We start from the raw sequence: 20,930 nt of genomic DNA, 5'->3' as shown, positions 1-20,930 counted from the left end.
TCCATGGTGTTGATTCAATATAGTGTGTATGTAAAGTGATGAGCTCTGTCCATAGTGCTAATTGTGCATAGTTTGTGTAGTGATGAGCTGTGCCTATGTTGTTGATTTTACATAGTGTATGTTTGTGTGTATGTGTGTGCGTACAGTGATGAGTTCTGTGTCTATATTGTTGATTTTACATGGTGTGTGTTTGTGTGTGCGTACAGTGATGAGCTCTGTGTCTATGTTGTTGATTTTACATAGTGTATGTTTGTGTGTATGTGTGTGCGTACAGTGATGAGCTCTGTGTCTATGTTGTTGATTTTACATGGTGTGTGTTTGTGTGTATGTGTGCGTACAGTGATGAGCTCTGTCCCTGGTGATAATTGTGAATATTTTGTGTAGTGATGAGCTGTGTCCATGGTGTTGACTGTACATAGCGTTTGTGTATGTGTATATACAGTGATGGGTGTTATTCATAGTGCTAAATGCATATAGTATGTGCAGTGGTGATAAACACAATCTATATATAGTGTGTGTGGTGGTGAGCTCTGTTCATGGTGCATGATGATGGTATAGTGTGCAGTGTAATAAGCACAACTCATATTGCTGATTGTGTATGTATTCGTGATTCCTGTTCATGCTGCTGATTCTACATTGTGTTTGTGTATGTGTGTTTGCGCAGTGATGAGCTCTGTCCATGGTGTTTATTTTACATTCTGTGGGTGTACAGTGATAAGCTCCATCCATGGTGATAACTGTGTATAGTTTGTGTAGTAGTGAGCTCTGTTCATGGTGATAATTATGCATAGCTTGTGTAGTGATGAGTTGTGTCCATGGTGTTGACTGTACATAGCATTTGTTTATGTGCATGCTGATTGTATATAGTGTGTGTAGTGATGATAAGCACAGTCCATGGTGCTGCTTGTACTGTACATAGTGTATGCAGTTGTGAGCTCTGTCCATGGTGTTGATTTTACATAGCGTGTGTGTATGTAAAGTGATGAGCTCTGCCCATGGTGATAATTGTGCATAGTTTGTGTAATGATGAGCTGTGTCCATGGTGTTGATGTTACATAGTGCATGTGTGTGTGTGTGTGTGTGTGTGTGTGTGTGTGTGTGGTGATGAGCTCTGCCCGTGGTGATAATTGTGCATAGCTTGTGTAGTGATGAGCTGTGTCCATGGTGTTGATTTTACATAGTGTATGTGTGTGTGTGTGTGGTGATGAGCTCTGTCCGTGGTGATAATTGTGCATAGCTTGTGTAGTGATGAGCTGTGTCCATGGTGTTGATTTTACATAGTGTATGTGTGTGTAGTGATGAGCTCCTTCCGTGGTGATAATTGTGCATAGCTTGTGTAGTGATGAGCTGTGTCCATGGTGTTGATTTTACATAGTGTGTGTGTGTGTGTGTGTGTGTATGTGGTGATGAGCTCTGTCCGTGGTGATAATTGTGCATAGCTTGTGTAGTGATGAGCTGTGTCCATGGTGTTGACTGTACATAGCGTTTGTGTATGTGTATATTCAGTAATAAGCACAGTTCATAGTACTAAATGCATATAGTGTATGCAGCAGTGATAAGCACATTCCATAGTCATGGTTATATAGTTTATGTAGGGGTGAACTCTGTACATACTGTTGATTCTACATAATGTGTGTGTATGTATACAGTGGTGAACTCTGTCCGCTGCAATGCTGATTGTATATAGTGTGTGCAGTGGTGATAAGCACAGTTCACGGTGCCGAATAGTGTGTAGTGGTAAGTTCTGTTCATACTGCTGTTTGTATATCCTGTGTGACTAGTAGTGATCACTATCCATGGTGCTGAATGTAATTGGTGAGCATTGTCCAACGTCCTGCCCATGCACTGTGTGCAGTTATGTCCATACTGCTTTATATCACTGTGTGCAGTGCTGTCCATACTGCTTTATATCACTGTGTGCAGTGCTCTCCATACTGCTGTGTCACATTGTGTGCAGTGATGTCCATACTGCTGTATATCACAGTATGAGCACTGTTGCCGATTCTGCTGTATATCACTGTGTGCAGTGCTGTCTATACTGCTTAATATCACTGTGTGCAGTGCTGTCCATATTGCTGTGTAACACATAGTGTGCAGTGCTGTTCAAACTGCTGTGTATCACTGTTTGCAGTGTTTTCCATACTCTTGTATATCATTGTACGCTGTGCTGTCCAGTCTGCTGTATATCCATGTGTACAGTGCTGTCCATACAGCTGTGTATCACATGGTGTATAGTGCTGCCCATACTGCTGCATATGTTTGTATGCAGTGCTGTCCATGCTGTTGCATTTGACTATGCACTGCTGTCCATACTGCTGTATATCACTGTGTGCAGTGCTGTCCATTCTGCTGTATATCACTGTGTGTAGTGTTGTGTCACATTGAGTACATCGCCGTGCATACTGCTGTATATGACTCTGTGCAGTGCTGTCCACACTGCTGTATATGATTGTGTGCAGTGCCGCCTATACTGCTGTATATGACTATGCCAAATTGACTACAGCGCCGTGCATACTGCTGTATATGACTATGTGCAGTGCTGTCCCTACTGCTGTATATGACTGTGTGCAGTGCCACCCATACTGCTGTATATGACTGTGTGCAGTGCCACCCATACTGCTGTATATGACTATGCCACATTGACTACAGCGCCGTGCATACTGCTGTATATGACTGTGTGCAGTGCTTTCCATACTGCTGTATATGACCGTGTGCAGTGCTTTCCATACTGCTGTATATGACCGTGTGCAGTGCCGCTCATACTGCTGTATATGACTGTGTGCAGTGCCGCTCATACTGCTGTATATGACTGTGTGCCGTGCCGCTCATACTGCTGTATATGACTGTGTGCCGTGCCGCTCATACTGCTGTATATGACTGTGTGCAGTGCCGCTCATACTGCTGTATATGACTGTGTGCAGGGCCGCTCATACTGCTGTATATGACTGTGTCACATTGAGTACAGCGCCGTGCATACTGCTGTATATGACTCTCTGCAGTGCCGCCCATACTGCTGTATATGACTGTGTGCAGTGCTGTGTCACATTGAGTGCAGCGCCGTGCATACTGCAGTACAGCCGCTGCTGTGGGTGTCCCCGGTGTCACACGCTGTGCAGTCCGCGGGGCTGGCCGTCGCTGTGCTGCTGCTGCTGTCACACAGTGTGCAGAGTGCTGAGTGCAGTCACTACGTGCGCCGCGGTCCCGGCTGCTGAACGCGTCCAGCCTCAGTCTCCTCTATTCCAACCCTTTCTGCTCTCCTGGAGTCCTGAGAGAGGCGCATTACACCCCGCAGACTGCTCCCTCCACCCAAACTGTCTTGGGGGCCCCAGCTCCAAGAGAACAGACATTTGTGCCGTGGTGGTTGCCGGGCTCATCTCTCTGGCTGCAGCAGTAATGTTTGATAGCTGAGCAGCGATCTCTTCTCAACATGGGATTAAAAGGAGAAAAAAAGTTGTGCCTGCGCCTTCACGCCTGTCCTTCTGCATGGTCTGCACTTGTGTCTGTAGGCGGCTACTAAAGCAACATATTGCCATGGAGCTGAAGGGATCTGGGCAGGAGCCGAGTGCCATGCTGATGCTGTTTGTGCTGCTGAAATCTTAATGCACAGACGCAAACCACCTCCTCAGCTGTGAGGGAAACCCATCCGGTGGGGATAGATCCCATCTAGAGCAGCCTCACCAGCCTGTGCAGGACATCATGAAAGCTCTGCTCACATTTGGATACACAGCAGTGCATTTCTGGTTTTGGGGTGTCTGATGTTTAGCTGGGAATCTCCTTCATCATTGTCCATCTTCTACCATGGCAGGGAATCTGGAGGGGCGCTATATCTTCTCCCCCTAAACAATGGGTCCTCTGGCACCAAGGATGGGCTAACCACAGACTCTTAACCTTTTGGCTTTTAAGTTGTCCCGCTAATCCTCATAGGATTAACCCTTCAGGTAAGAAGTGAGTGAGCAAACTATACCATATATAGTATATACACTTAGATCATGTGAACTCTTGAACACAGGATGATTAGCAATGTTTGTTTGTAATATTCACTATTTATCTATGTGATAATAAAGTGCTAAACATTTGTGTAGAGGAAATCTACAATTTCTACTCCATCATTAGCTCCTTAAAATTGTCTACAGATGCCACGGTGTTTAAATACTGCAAGAACACATTAGAAATCAATTAACAGAATAGCCCCATTGTGGAACACCCTGCTGTAATACCCTGACTACTCTGTGTGCTGCTCAGTCAAAACTGCAATGTCAGTGTAGGCTTCACCTTACTACCATATGACCGAACCATGTTGCACTCTGCTAAATTTCACACTACACTATGTGTTCTAGTTTCCACAATGCAGTAATCCTTGCTGCTGCTACATTAAAAGAAGCAAACCTGTTTCTTGATACTGTTCTAAAAGCATTAGATCAAGAATCTTCAGACGTTAGTATCTTATCAAGCCAGTCATGATAATGTGATTGTCATGTTGATGCAGCATCCTGGAGTATTCCATAAAAATCCCTACATCTTCCAAAAAGTTATGTTACACTTTGTAAATATAAACTGCTTTGCATTATGTCTACCTTTGTAGCTGTTCCATCATTGCATAGACAGAACAGATCATAGATCCCAAGTTTACTAAGCATGATGGGTTTGGTAATTTTCCCTAAGGGAACTTTAATAGTCTTGAATATACTGTAGCATTAACCAAGTATGAACTTAGCCTAATGACGCCTCATAGTTAAACTAGTGTTGTACACCTTCCCAGAACCATAATCTCTTATCTCAAAATAGGAAATACAGTCATCTCATAGTTACAGTACTGTGCAAAAGTTTTAGGCAGGTGTGGAAAAAATGCTGCATAGTAAAAAAGCTTCCAGAAATAGAAGTGTTAATAGTTCATTTTTTTTGGTCAGTTAGCAAAATACAAAGTGAATGAACAAAAGAGAAATCTAAATCAAATCAATATTTGGTGTGATCACCCTTTACCTTCAAAACAGTATCAATTCTTCCAGTACACTTATACACAGTTTTTGAAGGAACTCGGCAGGGAGGTTGTTCCAAACATCTTGGAGAACTAAGCACAGATCTGCTGTGGATGTAGGCTTGCTTCTGTCTCTTCATGTAAATCCAGACACACTGGATGATGTTGAGATCAGGTATCTGTGGGGCAATAATCATCACTTCCAGGACTCCTTGTTCTTCTTTATGCTGAAGATGGTTCTCAATGACATTGGCTGATGTTTGGGATCATTGTCCTGCTGCAGAACCAATTTGGAGTCCGACACCTATTTCTGAAAAAAAGAATCTTACTTTGCAGCCTTTTTTCCACACCTGCCTAAAACTTTTGCACAGCACTGTATTCCAGCAGAGCAAAAATACTGCTGCTGCTTAATGTGCCCATGATTCCACACAAGTGATAAATCATCTTTGCAGAGGTGTCATCTGCATCTTAAGATCAAAATGTCAAGGCCTTGCACATTGTTATGCTGATATGTAACTTGTGACTCCAATGTTTGATAACAATGCTTCTGAGAGGAAAGACCTTTTGTATATATAAAAAACACAGGCTCTATATTATTTGTAAGCTATATTAGGAGTCATCTATGGTTGGACTTTCTTATTAAGCGTCAATCCAATGTCAAGACTGTATTTGTTATTCCTCATGTTGATCTCAACTCATAAAAAGGCCTGTCCTTTATTTTGCAGATATCTATCTCCTCTCCCTCTTTGCATCTTGCTGCCTATATTATATTTTTAAATCTGCCAATTTCTAAAAAAAATGTTTTTATAAATTGCTCAATTTTAAAGACCTACATCCAATTATGTATCACCATAATTACTGAATATTAAACATACGCATCAATAAGTGAATGCAGATATTGTTTTTTTCTATGGTGAGCAAGGGTTAAAACCGAAACATCAAGAATGTGAATGTTAAAGACTTGTAGTAAGACTTATCAATTTCTATAAACCAATTAATGGGTTAATGTGAGCAGAGTTGATCACTTGACCATAGGATGTTCCTATCCATCGTAAGGCACCTCATTAACTCAAAACCAGCACAATTAATATGAACTAGTCCTGCCTCCGTGATCCATAGTCTAGATAAGAAGAGATGGCATTTAAACAACCAAGTTATTATTCCGGCTAAATGTTAACCCCTCTGGTGCCATAGACGGCTCATGTGTGTTTACAATTTAAGTATACTGAACTAATAGCTATGTGGGGTTGCAGTTTAAGATATCCATGCAGTTGTATGTAAAAATCTTTTCAACTATCAATGCCTTATAGACAGTCAGAGCACAAGGGCATAACAAGCCTGAAGCCATCTCCTTACTACAAGCATTTTGTTTCTAGCTGTTTGGAGGCTTGGAAACCTTAAAAGAGAAGAAGAGGGCAAGTTGATAAGGCAGCTGCTCCTGATAGGGTACATTCATTAGTACAATACACGGCGTGAGAATTTGTTATCTGCAACTGGTTTCATTGAAAGGACATCTTTTTGCTTCTACTATGGCTGAAGGCATCAACCCTTCTATAAAATATTAGCGTCAATTTCAAAAGGTTCTGTCTTCTCACAGATCAGCAGCTACCTAACTACGCATTTTATATGAGGCCCCATAATTATTGCAGAGGTGCCGGATAAATACTGGATAATCAATATTGTTTTCTTTCCAAGAGAACTGACTGGAGCTGAAAAAAATGCTTCAAGTAGATGCAGCAAAATGATGTGTACTTGAAGAGTCACCAGACAGTGGGTAGCTCCCCAGTAGTAGTGTTGAGTAAGGGGCTGACTCATATAATTGTTTAAACGTTCCTGCAGTTTGAGGAATATTCTATATTTTCACATCATTGACTGTCACTTAGCAGAACCCTTCACAGACATAAAAAGCAGTTAATTCTGTAACAGAAAGCAGTATAATGTTAAATGCACTTCTGCCTATATAGAAATAAATACAAAAATTATACTTCTGTGCTCACAGTTATAATCATGTAAAAGTGTTGTTTATCAGTAAAGGGGTTTTCTAGGCAAACACTATTGATGACCCATTTTTAGGATAAGTCATTAATAGTTGATCAGCCGGGGTCCAGCACTCAGGTTTCCAGCCGATCAGCTGATCCGGTATGCACTGTCAGCACTATAGCACAGAGGGAAAGCAGTTAGCTCCGACCCCTGTGTAGTGGGTGGCACTGGTAATTGCAGGCGCAGCTCTCATTAAAATTAATAACCGCTGCACCTGCAATTTTGAGAGTCGACCACTACACAAGGGGCGGAGCTAACTGCTTCCCCTTTGTGTTGTGGTGCTGACTGTGGGCGCCTAATCAGCTGACCAGCAGGGGTCCTGAGCAGTGGCCCTCAGCTGATCGACTATTGATGATCTATCCTGAGGATAGGTCATTTATAGTATTTGCCTGAAAACCCCCTTCAATATATGTTTATCATGAGCTAGGCTTTCCGTCATCAACAGAAAAGATTTAGTTCACTGTCCATGTCCGGTATCTAATACCCTAATCAGAACAAAGTGGCTTGATGCACCTCAACAGCCTCTACAAACTATGTATGAAAAGAAGTAATGCATTCTTAGCTGTTCCGTTGCCATCAACGTCCTTATGGATTGTTACTGCTGCAGATATTCTTCATATTGATGGATGTTAGGTTAACTTCACTCCAAACCTTAAAATTCAAATGGGACTGCTGTTATCGCTAGTATCATTATGTCATAATCTACTGTATCTCTAGAAATGGGATACCGGGAGCTGTTTGTCAAGTCCTGCTAGGGAGAACTGATGGCCGTTGGGGTTTTTCTTTAAGTAAAAAACAGCAGCTCTGTGGTATACCGAAAAATATAGGTATGTTTAAATCATGCAGAGCCTCTACATTGTTAGGGGAAATATATCAAGGCGACCACCAGCTCCCCAATACCGGAATCCTGACAAACAGCGACACATATCTCAACCTCCTGGACCTTTTTGTATGTGGCATGAGAGGTAAATTCACCCCAGAATGCTTAGGTTGTCAACAAGGCAGAAGCAGTGCACTCCCAAATAATGAATGACTTTAGTGGTCTTACATAGTTGATTAATTTGCATTAACATGCGAGTCTAAAGTATCTATAAAGCCGGGAATTCATCAAACAGCAGCAAACATATCCTTCTGTATAAAGTTTTCAGAACTCTTAAAGAGCGTAGGTCTAGAAGTGTCCGACTTATGGTATCCATGTCAATGCTGTATTATTCCTCTCCATAAACATTTCTTTTTACAATATTTTAGTTTCTGCACGAGATTAAATTATAATCTGTACGGACGGCCTTCTGATTCTCTTCAGTTATTGGAGGAGACGAGTAATTTATGCAGTTATTCATCATATTCATAATTAATAAGCGGTGATTAAATGAGTTAGCCATGTATAACTATGTGCTGGATTTAATGTGTTGAATAATGTGCAGAGCCTCTAGTGTTTGGTAAAAGCATGAGGAGAAAACCGACATACATTTGGTAATGGAGCACAATAGAACAATGTCATTGCAAGGTTTAGAGACTAGGAAATCTTCTATAATAGAGGCTGCTTAGGTTTAGGGCAGGAGTTTGACAAGTGCCCCCTATACGATCCATAGCTTGGTACACTATAGAAGGCATATGTGCATTACACAGCCCAATAAAGGCTTCTGCAGAACCTCCAGGGAATGTGAACTGTCAATCATGGATCAGACATGAAATACAGAGTTTGACACCAGTATAAAGTTAATGCATTTAATTTACTTTTTAGTTGTTGCGACAATTTAAGTGCTGTCACCAGAACAATACACATTTCTGCCTTTCAGGTGACGTCTTTCAAGTCTCTATTATGTATATTTTATAAAAGAGTGCTAAATATTTTAGTCTCCTTTATTTAATTTTCCTTATGTATTTCCCATGTGGGGTACGTGACACGTTGGGGAAGAGTACTTGTTACTATATATTCAGTACCTCATTTACAATTCTTGTATTCATTTTAATATGAATGGTACGGAATGAATTACTTGTTTTATTTTTCAAAGTGATATTACAGGAACTCTCTAGTTCAAATCGATACACTGTGTTATGCATAGTGCAGAGACCAAGAGGAAGGCGTATGCCACAAAGACATCATGGGGAAATTTACACAGCGTTTGATGCCACTATTCTGGAGTACAAAAGTCGCAAATCTTGGCGCGAGACCTGCTTCTCCAAAAGTTTTGCAACTTTTCAGTTTTCTGTTCTGGTTGTGTTACCTTTGTATAAAGTGGGTGGGGCTTTCAGGGGAGGGCGTGGCTATCCTGGACTGATACATTTATGTACAATGTAAACCAGAAACTGGTGTAAATTATACCTGAAATTTGTGCCAGCTCCTAACTGGCGTAGATTTCTATGGCAGGGCATGAAGGAGACGGGAGGCAATTAAGGGCTTAAACACATGACCGTGTTTGTGAATCATTTTGCGGCCATGAAAATCCCACCCGCAAAAAGTGGCGAAAGGAAACCATTGATTCTAGCACTATATTACTACACAGGAGAAAAGATAGCAATAGCGCAGAGTTTGAACAGTTAAAAAAAAAAAAGACTTGTAAGAAATGAAGTAGTTTCGAAAAAAACAGATTCCTCCAAGATGGAAAACTAGGGCAATACATTAAAACATGGTCTGAATGGCTCTCCCACAGGAATAAATTGTTTTGATGACACATTTACACTTACCTACCAGTCAGTATACCTTTTTAACCTAATGCAATTATTTCATAACTTGGATATTGGATCATAAAGCAGAGCCTCAAATCCCCTGTTGTTCCCTTCCCATCTTTCCCTCATCAATCCGCGACCAACTTTTGTAATCTGTTTTATTAATATTGCAGATATAACCTACTACATGGAAGATTTGGAAACCCTTTTGTGCTGTTGTACTTGTAGCCTACCTACCCTTGTTACTTTCTGTACCCTCCCCAAATGTCATAAAGACTTTAAAAAAAGAACGCTCGGTGCGGAGACCGCTTCCAGCATCAAGTGTTAACTTAAAGACCCCCCCCAAAAAAGACTTCATTGGTTTGTGCGCAAATACACTCCATTGCAGCGAGTGTATTTGCGCGTGTGACCGGTTTTTAAAGTTCTAATATATGAAGAGGTGTGTGCCTTTTCATATATATGTGGCATTGTGCGCTGGCAGAAATTATACTAGGACTAGTGTTGAACATGCCAGTATTAGCAAATTTCCCCACAAGGGTATGTTAAGAGCGGAAGGGTTTAACTGCAGAAAATCCATCTGGTATTCTACTGCAGAGTTCTGCAGGGGCCAATGCAAAGGATTTTTATGCAGACTTGCTTGTGGATTTGCAGCTGTGGAACCAGAGGAGAAAAATGGATGCTCACTTTCTGCATCTCCTCTCTGCTCCATAAGGAGTCTTACTGCCGCCCCACCGATTTCCAGGCCTCCAGGGATGACATCTAGACCCATGTGATTGCTGCAGCCTGTGATTGACTGTCTATGTGACGCATTATTATAAATTTGTGACCAATTTGCATCATAAATTGACTTGCTGGGAATTTAATACTATAAGCTAAATTTACCATACTGATTTTTTGCAGCATGTGGATGTGACTTCTTGAAATCTTAAGGCTTATACTATAAAACACTGCGGATGTGTGCAGGCGATAACACCGTGTAAAATCTGCATTGTATATGCCAAATGTGAATATACCCTCAAAAACGAATCACTGCTGTATGTTAGGCACTACCCCTCAGGCCCCGGAATAGACATAATACAGTTTATCAGTTGTGCCCAATGTTCTGCTTTAAACTTCATTGCCATGCCCTTTACCTGATAGTGTATAAAGGTAAAGCTTGCAATCTACGAAGACTACTCCTTCTTTGATGACAGCGACTTGATAATCAGCTGATCACCACAGGTTTGACTTCTGGAATCATGGTGATCATCTGTTACCACCTGGGAATTTCATCCAGCTACACATTTTCCCTGCAGTGGCTACTATAAGGAAAATATAGCATTACATGCTGGTCATTCGTATGAATGGCTATTCATATAATATATGAATCAGTTGGGTCTGCCATAGCAAAATTAATTCTTAGCTAGAAGCCCTCCATTCTGGATCTCATATCTTTTAACAGGAAACAACAAGAACAGTAGCCTGATTTACAGAGTTCTTTGATCTGTTATGCTCCATTGTATAGCCTGACATTGGATTCCTGCAGTTCCCCAGCTGTTGCTTCAAATTCTACCATACTTTTCCAGCTGGTACTTGACAGATAATGGCATCATGCCGTTTATACTGTAGTCCAAGAGCAGCTGACATGCCACATGGATTTTTTCTTTCTACAGGCTTAAATTGTTAAAGTATAGCATTGTGTGGGGTCTAAGAAAATATTCCACATGTCCAATTTATGGAACTGAATTCTTGTGAACACTAGATGCCATCATTGCCTAACATGTAATATGCAGTTTTTAAGTGTTGCTCTTTTGCTTGCAGACCTGATGGCACCAACCTGATCCAGTTCCTAGTGGAGTGACACACAATAAGCCTGATATTGGGGGATGGCTCTACATATCTCTGCAATCTCCATGATTTTCTTTGCAATCATGGCTTCAGCATCATCAGCTTCAATCAACCAAGAAGATTACCCTGCCGACGAAGGAGAACAGGCGTCTAGTAATGACAACTTAATATTTGATGACTACAGGGGTAAAGGCTGTGTGGACGACAGTGGTTTTGTGTACAAACTAGGAGAGAGATTTTTCCCAGGTCACTCTAACTGTCCTTGTGTATGTACAGAGGATGGACCGGTTTGTGATCAGCCGGAATGCCCTAAAATTCATCCAAAATGCACTAAGGTTGAACATAATGGATGTTGTCCTGAGTGTAAGGAGGTGAAAAACTTTTGTGAATATCATGGGAAGACTTACAAAATCCTGGAAGAATTTAAGGTAAGAGTTAAAGTTTCATATGTTGTATCGGTTTGGGATGTGGGGAGTGAAATCTACCAAAGGCAATATCTGCATTTCCTTGTATTTGTATTGTGTGTGTGTATGTAAAGGACAAATTAGATTGTCAGCCCCATAGGCGCAGGGACCAGTGAGAGTCGTTACATTATAGTTGTATGGACTATGTTAGTACTTTACAAATGAGGGCTGCTTTCTGGTCTCATAGCAGCCTTGGTTCTTTCATTTATTATACATCACTTCTGTGTATGGATTGAGGATAAATGTGATATTTTTGGGATGGATGGCTGCAGATAGACCTGAGAGTATGAACCAGGGACTCTAACACATGCAGAATTTCCTAAGAGCTCATAATCTAGACATAATATAATGTGTAAACACTATACAGTCCCCTGTGTTGGTCATAATTAAGCTAAATAAACTTTGATATTATAGTCCCATAACATTATGTGAATCATTATGAATCCCTGTATGAATATGTTATAATAACTACAAATAAAAATGCTGGTCATTAGTTCAAGAATTACTTCAGCTGAGCACATTCTCAGCTGAAAAGCAATAGCGATATGGGAAATTGGTAAAAGGCGTAATGCAGTAACAGCGGAAAATCTTTAAAAAAGAGACAATCGTAAACTTTGTTAATAAGGAAATGAGGTCTTGGGGAATAAAAACTTCCCAGCTGTTTAGAACCCTGTAACACCAGGCCTTATTAAAACTGTATCTTGTAAAGAAAGGCATAGCTTTAGTATCCTGGACCATAGTTTGTAACAGAACTCTCTAAATATCACATAGATTTTGTAGTACTGGTCAAGGCAAAGGATTCCCATTTGGTGCCCCTTTGGCTCCAGGGCCAAGGTTTGACCGCAGTCACCCCCCCCCCCCCCCCCCTATAATTAGGCCCCTGCTATTAAATCCATTTCAAAATCAGTCTGCATCGGGGCTTTGAAGATTCCAAGGAAAATTGTCTTTTTTTGAAGATTGGTACAAATATAGGAGGAAATTTACTAAGCCTGACATTTCCAATGCTGGCCTTAGTACAGATCCCTCTAGCGCGCAGTGTGCCTAATGAATGAAGAGGAGCATGCCTTTTCATGTATTCTGTGTATCTCTAATTTCAGAGAAATGTACACAAGGTCTGATCCGGCGTACATTTCTGGTAGAATTTACACCAGTTTTTAGTGTAAATTCTACATAAATTTGTTGGTCTGTGGCAGCTATGCACTGTGAAACCCCACCCACTTTTTCAAAAGTGTCGGGGCCGGCACAGAAAGAAGAAAAGTCTCAAAAAATTGCACAAATACCTGCTTGCACAAAAATGTGTGAGTTTTTTTATGCCAGAAACTGGCGTAAAACGTTTTATGAATGTCCTTTATAGAGTTGTCCTCTAAAATCATATATTTGCTTGTCATTTAGTAAATGGGGAAATAATAAGCTATAAAGACAAGAAATAGATTGCTTTTATTATGATACTAGATGGTGGGCACTGTGATATGCAAATTTCCTTAATACTATTTAACTATACTGGATATTTTATCTTCATAACCAGATTTTCATTGCGGCACAATAGGCATATCTCTATGGGTGGCCCCATGCGGAACATCTCCTACTGTTAATGGTTAGGAGACAGATAAACAGTAGTATGGGCAAAACTTAATTCCTGTCTATGAAGTCTTAGTTTTGCAGCTTTGTTGTCTTTCTTTTAGTCTTAGGCTTTTATACATGTAGCAAATGTGAAGTTAGCATTCAACACCTTAAATGTACAGATACAGCAAACTTTAATTTGACCATTTCAATGGATTTTCTTGTGTTAATGTGGTTGTCCGAGTTAAGGAAATCCCTGTCAATGGGTCCCCCATGCATTAAAATAAAAAATCATCAGTTACTCATCTCCCCCCACTCCGCCATTCGTCTCGCGCCGCTGACTCCAGTCTCTGCTGTCTGTTTATAGGCAGTTGTGATGTTTTGCAAACCTGCTGTAGCAGCCAATGACAGCACTCAGCTATGATTGCTGAGCGCTGTGATTGGCTGCTGCAGCTTACTTGTAGATGGGCTCAGCATGCAAACTGAAATCACAAAGAGGCTGGAGGTTTACGGGATGTTACAATTGCCTGTTAATGGACAGTCAACACCGGACCCAGTGGTGGGGGATGAATGGCGGAGCGAGGAGAGGTAACTGTTGATTTGATATTTTAAGGCATGCGGACCCATTGACAGGTGTTTCCTTAACTCAGACAACTTTAAAGGGGTTGTCTCGCGAAATCAAGTGGGGTTATACACTTCTGTATGGCCATATTAATGCACTTTGTAATATACATCGTGCATTAAATATGAGCCATACAGAAGTTATTCACTTACCTGCTCCGTTGCTAGCGTCCCCGTCGCCATGGTCCCGTCTAATTTCGGTGTCTTCTTGCTTTTTTAGACGCGCTTGCGCAGATGGGTCTTCTCACTTCGCCTCGGCAGCATCAGCGTTTTGGCTCCGCCCCCTTGTACGCGTCATCGTGTAGCTCCGCCCCATGACGTGTGCCGGTTCCAGCCTCCTGATTGGCTGGAATCGGCACGTGACGGGGGCGGAGCTACGCGATGACGTGTACAGGGGGCGGAGCCAAAACGTTGATGCTGTCGGGCCGAGCCGAAGGGAGAAGACCCATCTGCGCAAGCGCGTCTAAAAAAGCAAGAAGACACCGAAATTAGACGGAACCATGGCGACGGGGACGCTAGCAACGGAGCAGGTAAGTGAATAACTTCTGTATGGCTCATATTTAATGCACGATGTATATTACAAAGTGCATTAATATGGCCATACAGAAGTGTATAACCCCACTTGATTTCGCGAGACAACCCCTTTAAGTATCAATTCAAAGCTTGCAGTAACAGTGTGTTCAATGTTTTAAGTGTCAAGTAAATATTTACTATTTCTCTCATCTTGCATGACACATCAATGTGTTTGTAGTGCTTAGTGTTTTTTTACATTTTAATAACTTATTATATTTTTCAGTTTTTTTATTTAGTCTCATATCTTTTTTTCTATAGACCTGTAATTGCTCTTTAAAAGCGTATGGCCTTATTAGTCTCCTCACTCACCTTCTAGGTGCTCTCCCTAAGGAGAAACGATACCCTTCCTGACCCTTGTCACAGGCCTTTTACTGGCCAAGCCAGAAACCTGTTGCAAACTGATGAGAGGCAACACCCCCCCCCCCCGAAACAGCTGTCCGTGTATGGAATTGTGGCTTGGTTTCAATTCTCAGTCATTGTTATAAGGCTTGTATAAAGGGTCTGACATTGACTTGCAGGAATGCTGCCTTTCAATAGGTGGCGCTGCAGAGATATTGTTCCATCTTCCTCGTTTGCTCTTTAAAAGTCACTGCCATGTGTGATTCTTTTTCTAGCTTTAAAAAGTTAATTTCTAATATACATAATATAGTAGGGCAGACAGTTAACAAAATTTGGATAGATAAATCACTCACTGAGATTTCCTGCTAATTTTCCCTCTTGCTTTCTCTTTCTGATTAGAAGTTGCTAGATATACAGTATTTGGGTCCCAGAGTATTCCTTCCATAAAGGTCTCTTACACCATATCCCAAAGCAACCTAGCTATGTGAGGACTTACATACCATTAAATATGGTTACAGGGAGTGCAGTCCAATTATTGTTAAATTAATATAAGAAAACAATGTATCACCTCTATCTTTTTACTATTTGAAATATATATGTTCTACTAATTAAAACATACTGATGTATATACTTTCTTTTATTAAGTTTTTATTTTATGATTGTAGATTTTTAAAAAATCTGTTTTCTGTATATGATTATAGGGGTAGTCAACTTACTTGAGCTGCTGTTAATATCAGTTCAAATGGGAAGATGAAATAAATAACTTTGCAGGATCGCCTTTTTAAAGGTCAATATCAAACTTTTTCACAGACCTTGTATAAAATGACAGGGAATATAGGCCAAAGCCAGAGTCTTCTCCAGAAGGAAAAGAGAACCACGGACAGACAGACTGTTTCAGGATGTTTGCCTCTCACCAGTGTGTAGTGGGTTGGCTGGGAGAGAGGCCTATACATGTGGGTCAGGAAGGGTATACCTGCTTCTGGAAGGTGTGAGCAGACTTATAAGGCCATGCATACACTGCTTGGAAATGCCTCTATAGTGCCACCTATTGTCACAAGGTCTGACATTGACTTACAGGAATGCTACCTTTCAATAGGTGGTTCTGTAGAGGTATTGTTCCATCTTCTCATTTGTATGCATAGCCTAATACGCCTCCTCACATCTTCTATGTGGAACAATACTGTGATAACAAAAAAGACCCCCTAGCACTCCAGTGATATGGATGTAGGTGAAAAAAAGGGGAACTTACTTCGTCGGGGTTCCTGGTCAACGACACCCCTTAATCCCAGAATGCATATAGTATAAACAGATATTGGATATGTTTTTCAAAGTTCCAAAGATGAAGATTTATTCAGCAAGATGCAATGCGTTTCGGCTTTCATACAAGCCTTTGTCAAGCATCTGAGTCTACACCTCTTTAGCCCTACATTCTAATCTTCTCAACCTCTTATTCCCTACCATTGGAGCGCTAACTATCTTCTATGTGCTCTCATTCAGTATCAACTATAGTCTTCTTGTTCCAGCAGTTCAGAGATGTGCTTTACAGCAGCCATTGGGACCTGTGGTCTGGAGATGACTCATTGATTTCTATGGGATAGTTTTCTAGCCATGCGCTGTTACCAATGCAGATGTCATTATGCAGGGAGGGGGAGGAGATGAGCTGTGACCATTACCCATGTCAGCTGTATATAGGTGTTATCTTTCATTGTAATCTTGACTGTGATAACAAGGGGATGTCTACCAAAGAGTAGCTGAATGAGACAAGCTGCAAGTCACCCCAGAAGTGAAGCAACATTTGGAGTTACTTACAGCATTGCAAGATGTTAGGAGCTCAGATAGGAAAGAGGCTTTGTTTTTGGTTAAAGCATTCCTTGGTGGTGCAAAGGAGCACTGAAGTCATTACAAATTGGTCTTGGGGGAAAACCAGACAGCCCTTGAGTTCCATGAAGGTGCTGAGATTCGTCTGGCAGCCTGCAAAATGTCAGAAACAGAAAAAGCCAGTTGCATCAACCTTTCTTAATCCACTAAAACTCCAGTCCAGTATCTGTCCAATGGAAGATGGGGAGTTTATCTGCATTTGTAACTAGATGTATTTCACCTTGGGTTTCCTTTTTTTTTGGTTTGTTCAAGTGAACTCATCCTGCTCCAAGTCTTTCCTCCCAACTCTGAAAGTTATTACAGAACAAGGTGATTGATCTTTATTTCTTAAAAAGTGTTCCTACAGAAAAGCAATGTTACTACTGGAACTCATGACCTCTGCAATCTCAGCCATAAAATGCAGAGATTCTGGAGAAATCTGATGGCTCCCCATTGTCCTTGGACCTTCCGTTCTATCAGCGGGTACAAGGAGGTTTTTTCTTTGGTGGACTTAGGAAGAACTTGTGTGTGTGGAGTCCCTTTGACAATTTGGGATCCATTTATCATTACAAGCAGACAGACACCAGTCCTTGGAGGGAGGGAGCACATCCCCACTTTTTACTATAACAGGGACTCCAGGAAGTGAAAACATGCTAGACCTCTTCCAACTTCAAGGAACGTTTTTTTCTTGGCCCTAAAAGTTGCCAGAGCTCAGTTGGAGGAGAGAAACCTAAATGTTTATTTTGATAATACAACAAGGTTTTATATAACCCATAATCTCTTCACTGACGATTCTCTCAGCGGACATTCTTCTCTGGGCAGAATTCCATCTTTAGAGTCTCTTAGCGGTTCATTTACAGGTCCTATATCTTTTCTTCTAACTCCTTCAGGTTTTCTCTGGCAATCACTGAAGGTATGAAGGTTGTAAACCTTTCATCTCCTTAGGTATGCTGTTCCAGTGGTCTTCCTCACATAGATGCTGCCTTGTGTTCCAGACAAACAATTACTGGTAAAAGTAATTAATTTTTTTTTTGCCAACACAGTAGTTTCCAATATGGCATAACATTCTACAGGTAAAAGTAATTAAATTTTATTTTGCCAACACAGTACTTTCCAATATGGCATAACATTCTACAGAAGTTGCAAACAGCAGTGCTCACAGTAAGGGTGAATGCCCACGGACAGATTTGCATCGCGATTCCCACATGTGAATTCCACAGTGGCAAGGTTCTATTGAAGGTAATAGCTTTCTGCCTGCCAACGCACACATACGGATTTGTACAGTGGGTTTCCTCGAGCGTAAAAGAATTGCGGCATGTTCTATTTTAATGCAAATTCACTGAGGGAGGGCTTCATTGATATCAATGGATGCGAAACCGCGAAAATTCGCATGGAAAAACGCAATCACTCGCTGGCACCTTTTTGTTTTGATTCGCGGTACTCCCGTGAGGTAAATCCGTGAGTGTATTCCGCCTTGCTGATGGGCATGAGCCCTAATGTAAGATTTGGTAGCATGACATAGCACCGCCCACAAAGAAATCTTTCAGAACAGACTGCTGTTATGTCTTAGAGCCACAAAGTATGGTGTATATAAACTAGAATATTGGTACATCGTACTATTTTATACACCAGAATACTTTATCACAGAAGTGTCAATACAATACTGATGTAAAAAGAGCTTTCTTTGCCAGTAAGCACCAGAGGTCCAGGTCCTAGGGCATCCAGTTGCAGGTGGCAACCCCAGGACCAGGTGTGGCATTTATTTATATTTTTCAACTGCCCAGACAGATCTGAACCCCTGCTTCCTGCAAGACATGGAAAAGGGCTATCCAATCTTCCATTTTTTTCCTCCCAGAGATTCCAGAGTTTTATTTCAAAACCTTCAGGTAAAAAAAGAAAGCTGGCTCTTCTAGCGCACAGAGAGAATGAAAGTCCTGGAGAAGGACAGTATAGAAGCCCAAACTGCTGAGGAGACTCCATGGAACAAGACCATTATTCAAAAGGACGGCTTGTCAGGGAGATCCATTTGACCACACTACACATTCCATTTTTGGAGGGAGGGAGACAAGAAGGATCAAGTTGGAAAACTTCTACCTATCTCCCCTCTACTGTCCATAACCAGTGCTTCATTGATTAGTGGAGCAGCAGTGAATTTGCTGTCACATGGCACCACTGCAGTCCGCAGAGGAAGCCTGCAACTTGGAGCGGAAGCTGGTAGCTAAAGCACTGGACCTTCTGCACTCCTCCATCACTTCTTCGCAGTCTCCATTCACTTTTGAGTCCAGGGACCGGAGACTGGTTGCAGCAGTCATACTCTTAGCCACGCACAAGACTGAATGACCCACAAGTGAGCGGAGGCCAGAGCAACCAGGTACTCAAGAAGTGAGTATTTGTTGTTTTATTATTTTTGGAGCTCTGCAATATGTTTCAATTCTATCTGCATCCTGAGGGCGTGAGTACAGGGCTCTGGGGCTACCAGGGGGCCCAGAAAGATGCATTCTTTGCCTTATGCTTAAAGTAGCCCTAGGGTGGTGTGTATGTGCTCAGTTTCTGTATTCCTGTGTAATGTATGTGTGTATAGGATGTGTAATGTCAATATATGTGTTATGTGTGTGAAAAAATATATGTAAAATGCTGCATCCTAAATTGTATTTTATTACTACAGTACAGCAGTTAGGCCCTATTCACAATTCCTCTATTTGTTTCTTGTTATTCTGTTCTGTCAGGGAACAGAAGAACAATATAAAATGGCACACAAGATCTGTAAAATAATGAAAATCCCTAGCAGCTGCCAAAACCCATTGACTATAATGGGTTCTGTCCAGTTTCCATCATGGTTTCTGCCGTTTTATCTGTAAGCATAACACAACATGCTGCACTAACTTTGCCATATTTATGATGGAAACAATGATGGAACGAAAGAAGTGCATACAGGGTGTAGTCACAGAGACAGATCCAGCGCTGTATCTCCCCACTGGTGTCCTATATTGGACATTCAGTCCGTATGCTATCTGATTTTACTACAGAGAGGACGCAGATAGCACAGGAACCCATAATAACCAAACAGGCTATTCAGACATGCAATTTTTCATAACGGCCATAGACATGTGTATAAAAATCACAGCATGTCCTGCTCTCATCTGTTTTCATGGACGAGAATAGGACGTTCAATGTGTGAGGCTCCATGAACATGTGACAGCACATAGATGAGTAAATAAGCCCCCAAAAATACATTGTTAGTATTGTATGGTGTACAATATGGTGATATTCCTATGTACGGTGTATGATAGCATCATTCATCATTATTAATATTTTAGGCTATGTTCTCATCTGGTTTGGAGCTTCCGTCCATAGCTTCTGGTCCAAATCTATCCAAAATTCCTGGACAAACCAGCAAATAAAACTGGGGTATAAGCACCAACAGTGCCGAGGGTAGCATGAACTCGAAATACGACCCTAAATGTAGTTTTTGTAGCACTATTCACTAACCTGGTTGTAACTGGCCCACTACTACTTGGGTGCAAATATGTCTCTGATGCTAAGAAAACCAGCAACATTATATAGACGTACAATGACTTAAAGGGGTTGTCTGAGTTATATTTATATGGGCCCAACGCATCCCTCTCCCCAAAACATTAGCTTTAGTAATTTTACATTGTCTCAAAAACGCGCCTGTTCTCTGATAACAGAAGCGGTCATGCGACCATTGATGTCACCATTGCATATAGGGCTGTGACGTCCTGTAAAGATATCACATGGGACAGTCTACTGTAACACCGCCCATGTTTATTGGACATCACAGCTGACATCTGTTTCGGGGCTGTACCTATTTCCTGCCACCAGGATCGCGCAGTCGCAGTTCTCTGATTCAGCCAAGGACAGCCACGCAGTCTTCTCCCTCCACCGCTGAGACCACATCTGTCACTGTCAGTCTGTGTCAGCTTAATTACCGCGGACACAACGCTATCACAGAGCCACAGCCATCTGGCAATGATCACCGCAAA

At 41.5% G+C, this 20,930-nt stretch overlaps 1 protein-coding gene across 2 annotated transcripts in view; it reads left to right on the top strand.

Annotated features, from left to right (window-relative positions):
• The first annotated feature begins 3,214 nt into the window (after positions 1-3,214).
• VWC2L (von Willebrand factor C domain containing 2 like) overlaps positions 3,215-20,930 on the top strand; it is a 157,562-nt gene continuing 139,846 nt past the window's right edge. For both annotated transcript variants that reach the window (XM_066577374.1, XM_066577375.1), the window contains exons 1-2: positions 3,215-3,938; positions 11,486-11,940. In XM_066577374.1, coding sequence (XP_066433471.1) covers positions 11,551-11,940 — 390 coding nt within the window. In that variant the 5' untranslated portion in view covers positions 3,215-3,938; positions 11,486-11,550. The remainder of the gene's footprint in view (positions 3,939-11,485; positions 11,941-20,930) is intronic.

The sequence above is a fragment of the Eleutherodactylus coqui genome, chromosome 8 (genome assembly GCF_035609145.1).
Source record: "Eleutherodactylus coqui strain aEleCoq1 chromosome 8, aEleCoq1.hap1, whole genome shotgun sequence".
NCBI classification, from domain to species: domain Eukaryota; kingdom Metazoa; phylum Chordata; class Amphibia; order Anura; family Eleutherodactylidae; genus Eleutherodactylus; species Eleutherodactylus coqui.
The sequence above is the reverse complement of the archived record's forward strand: the minus strand, read 5'-3'. Positions and strand labels throughout refer to the sequence as shown.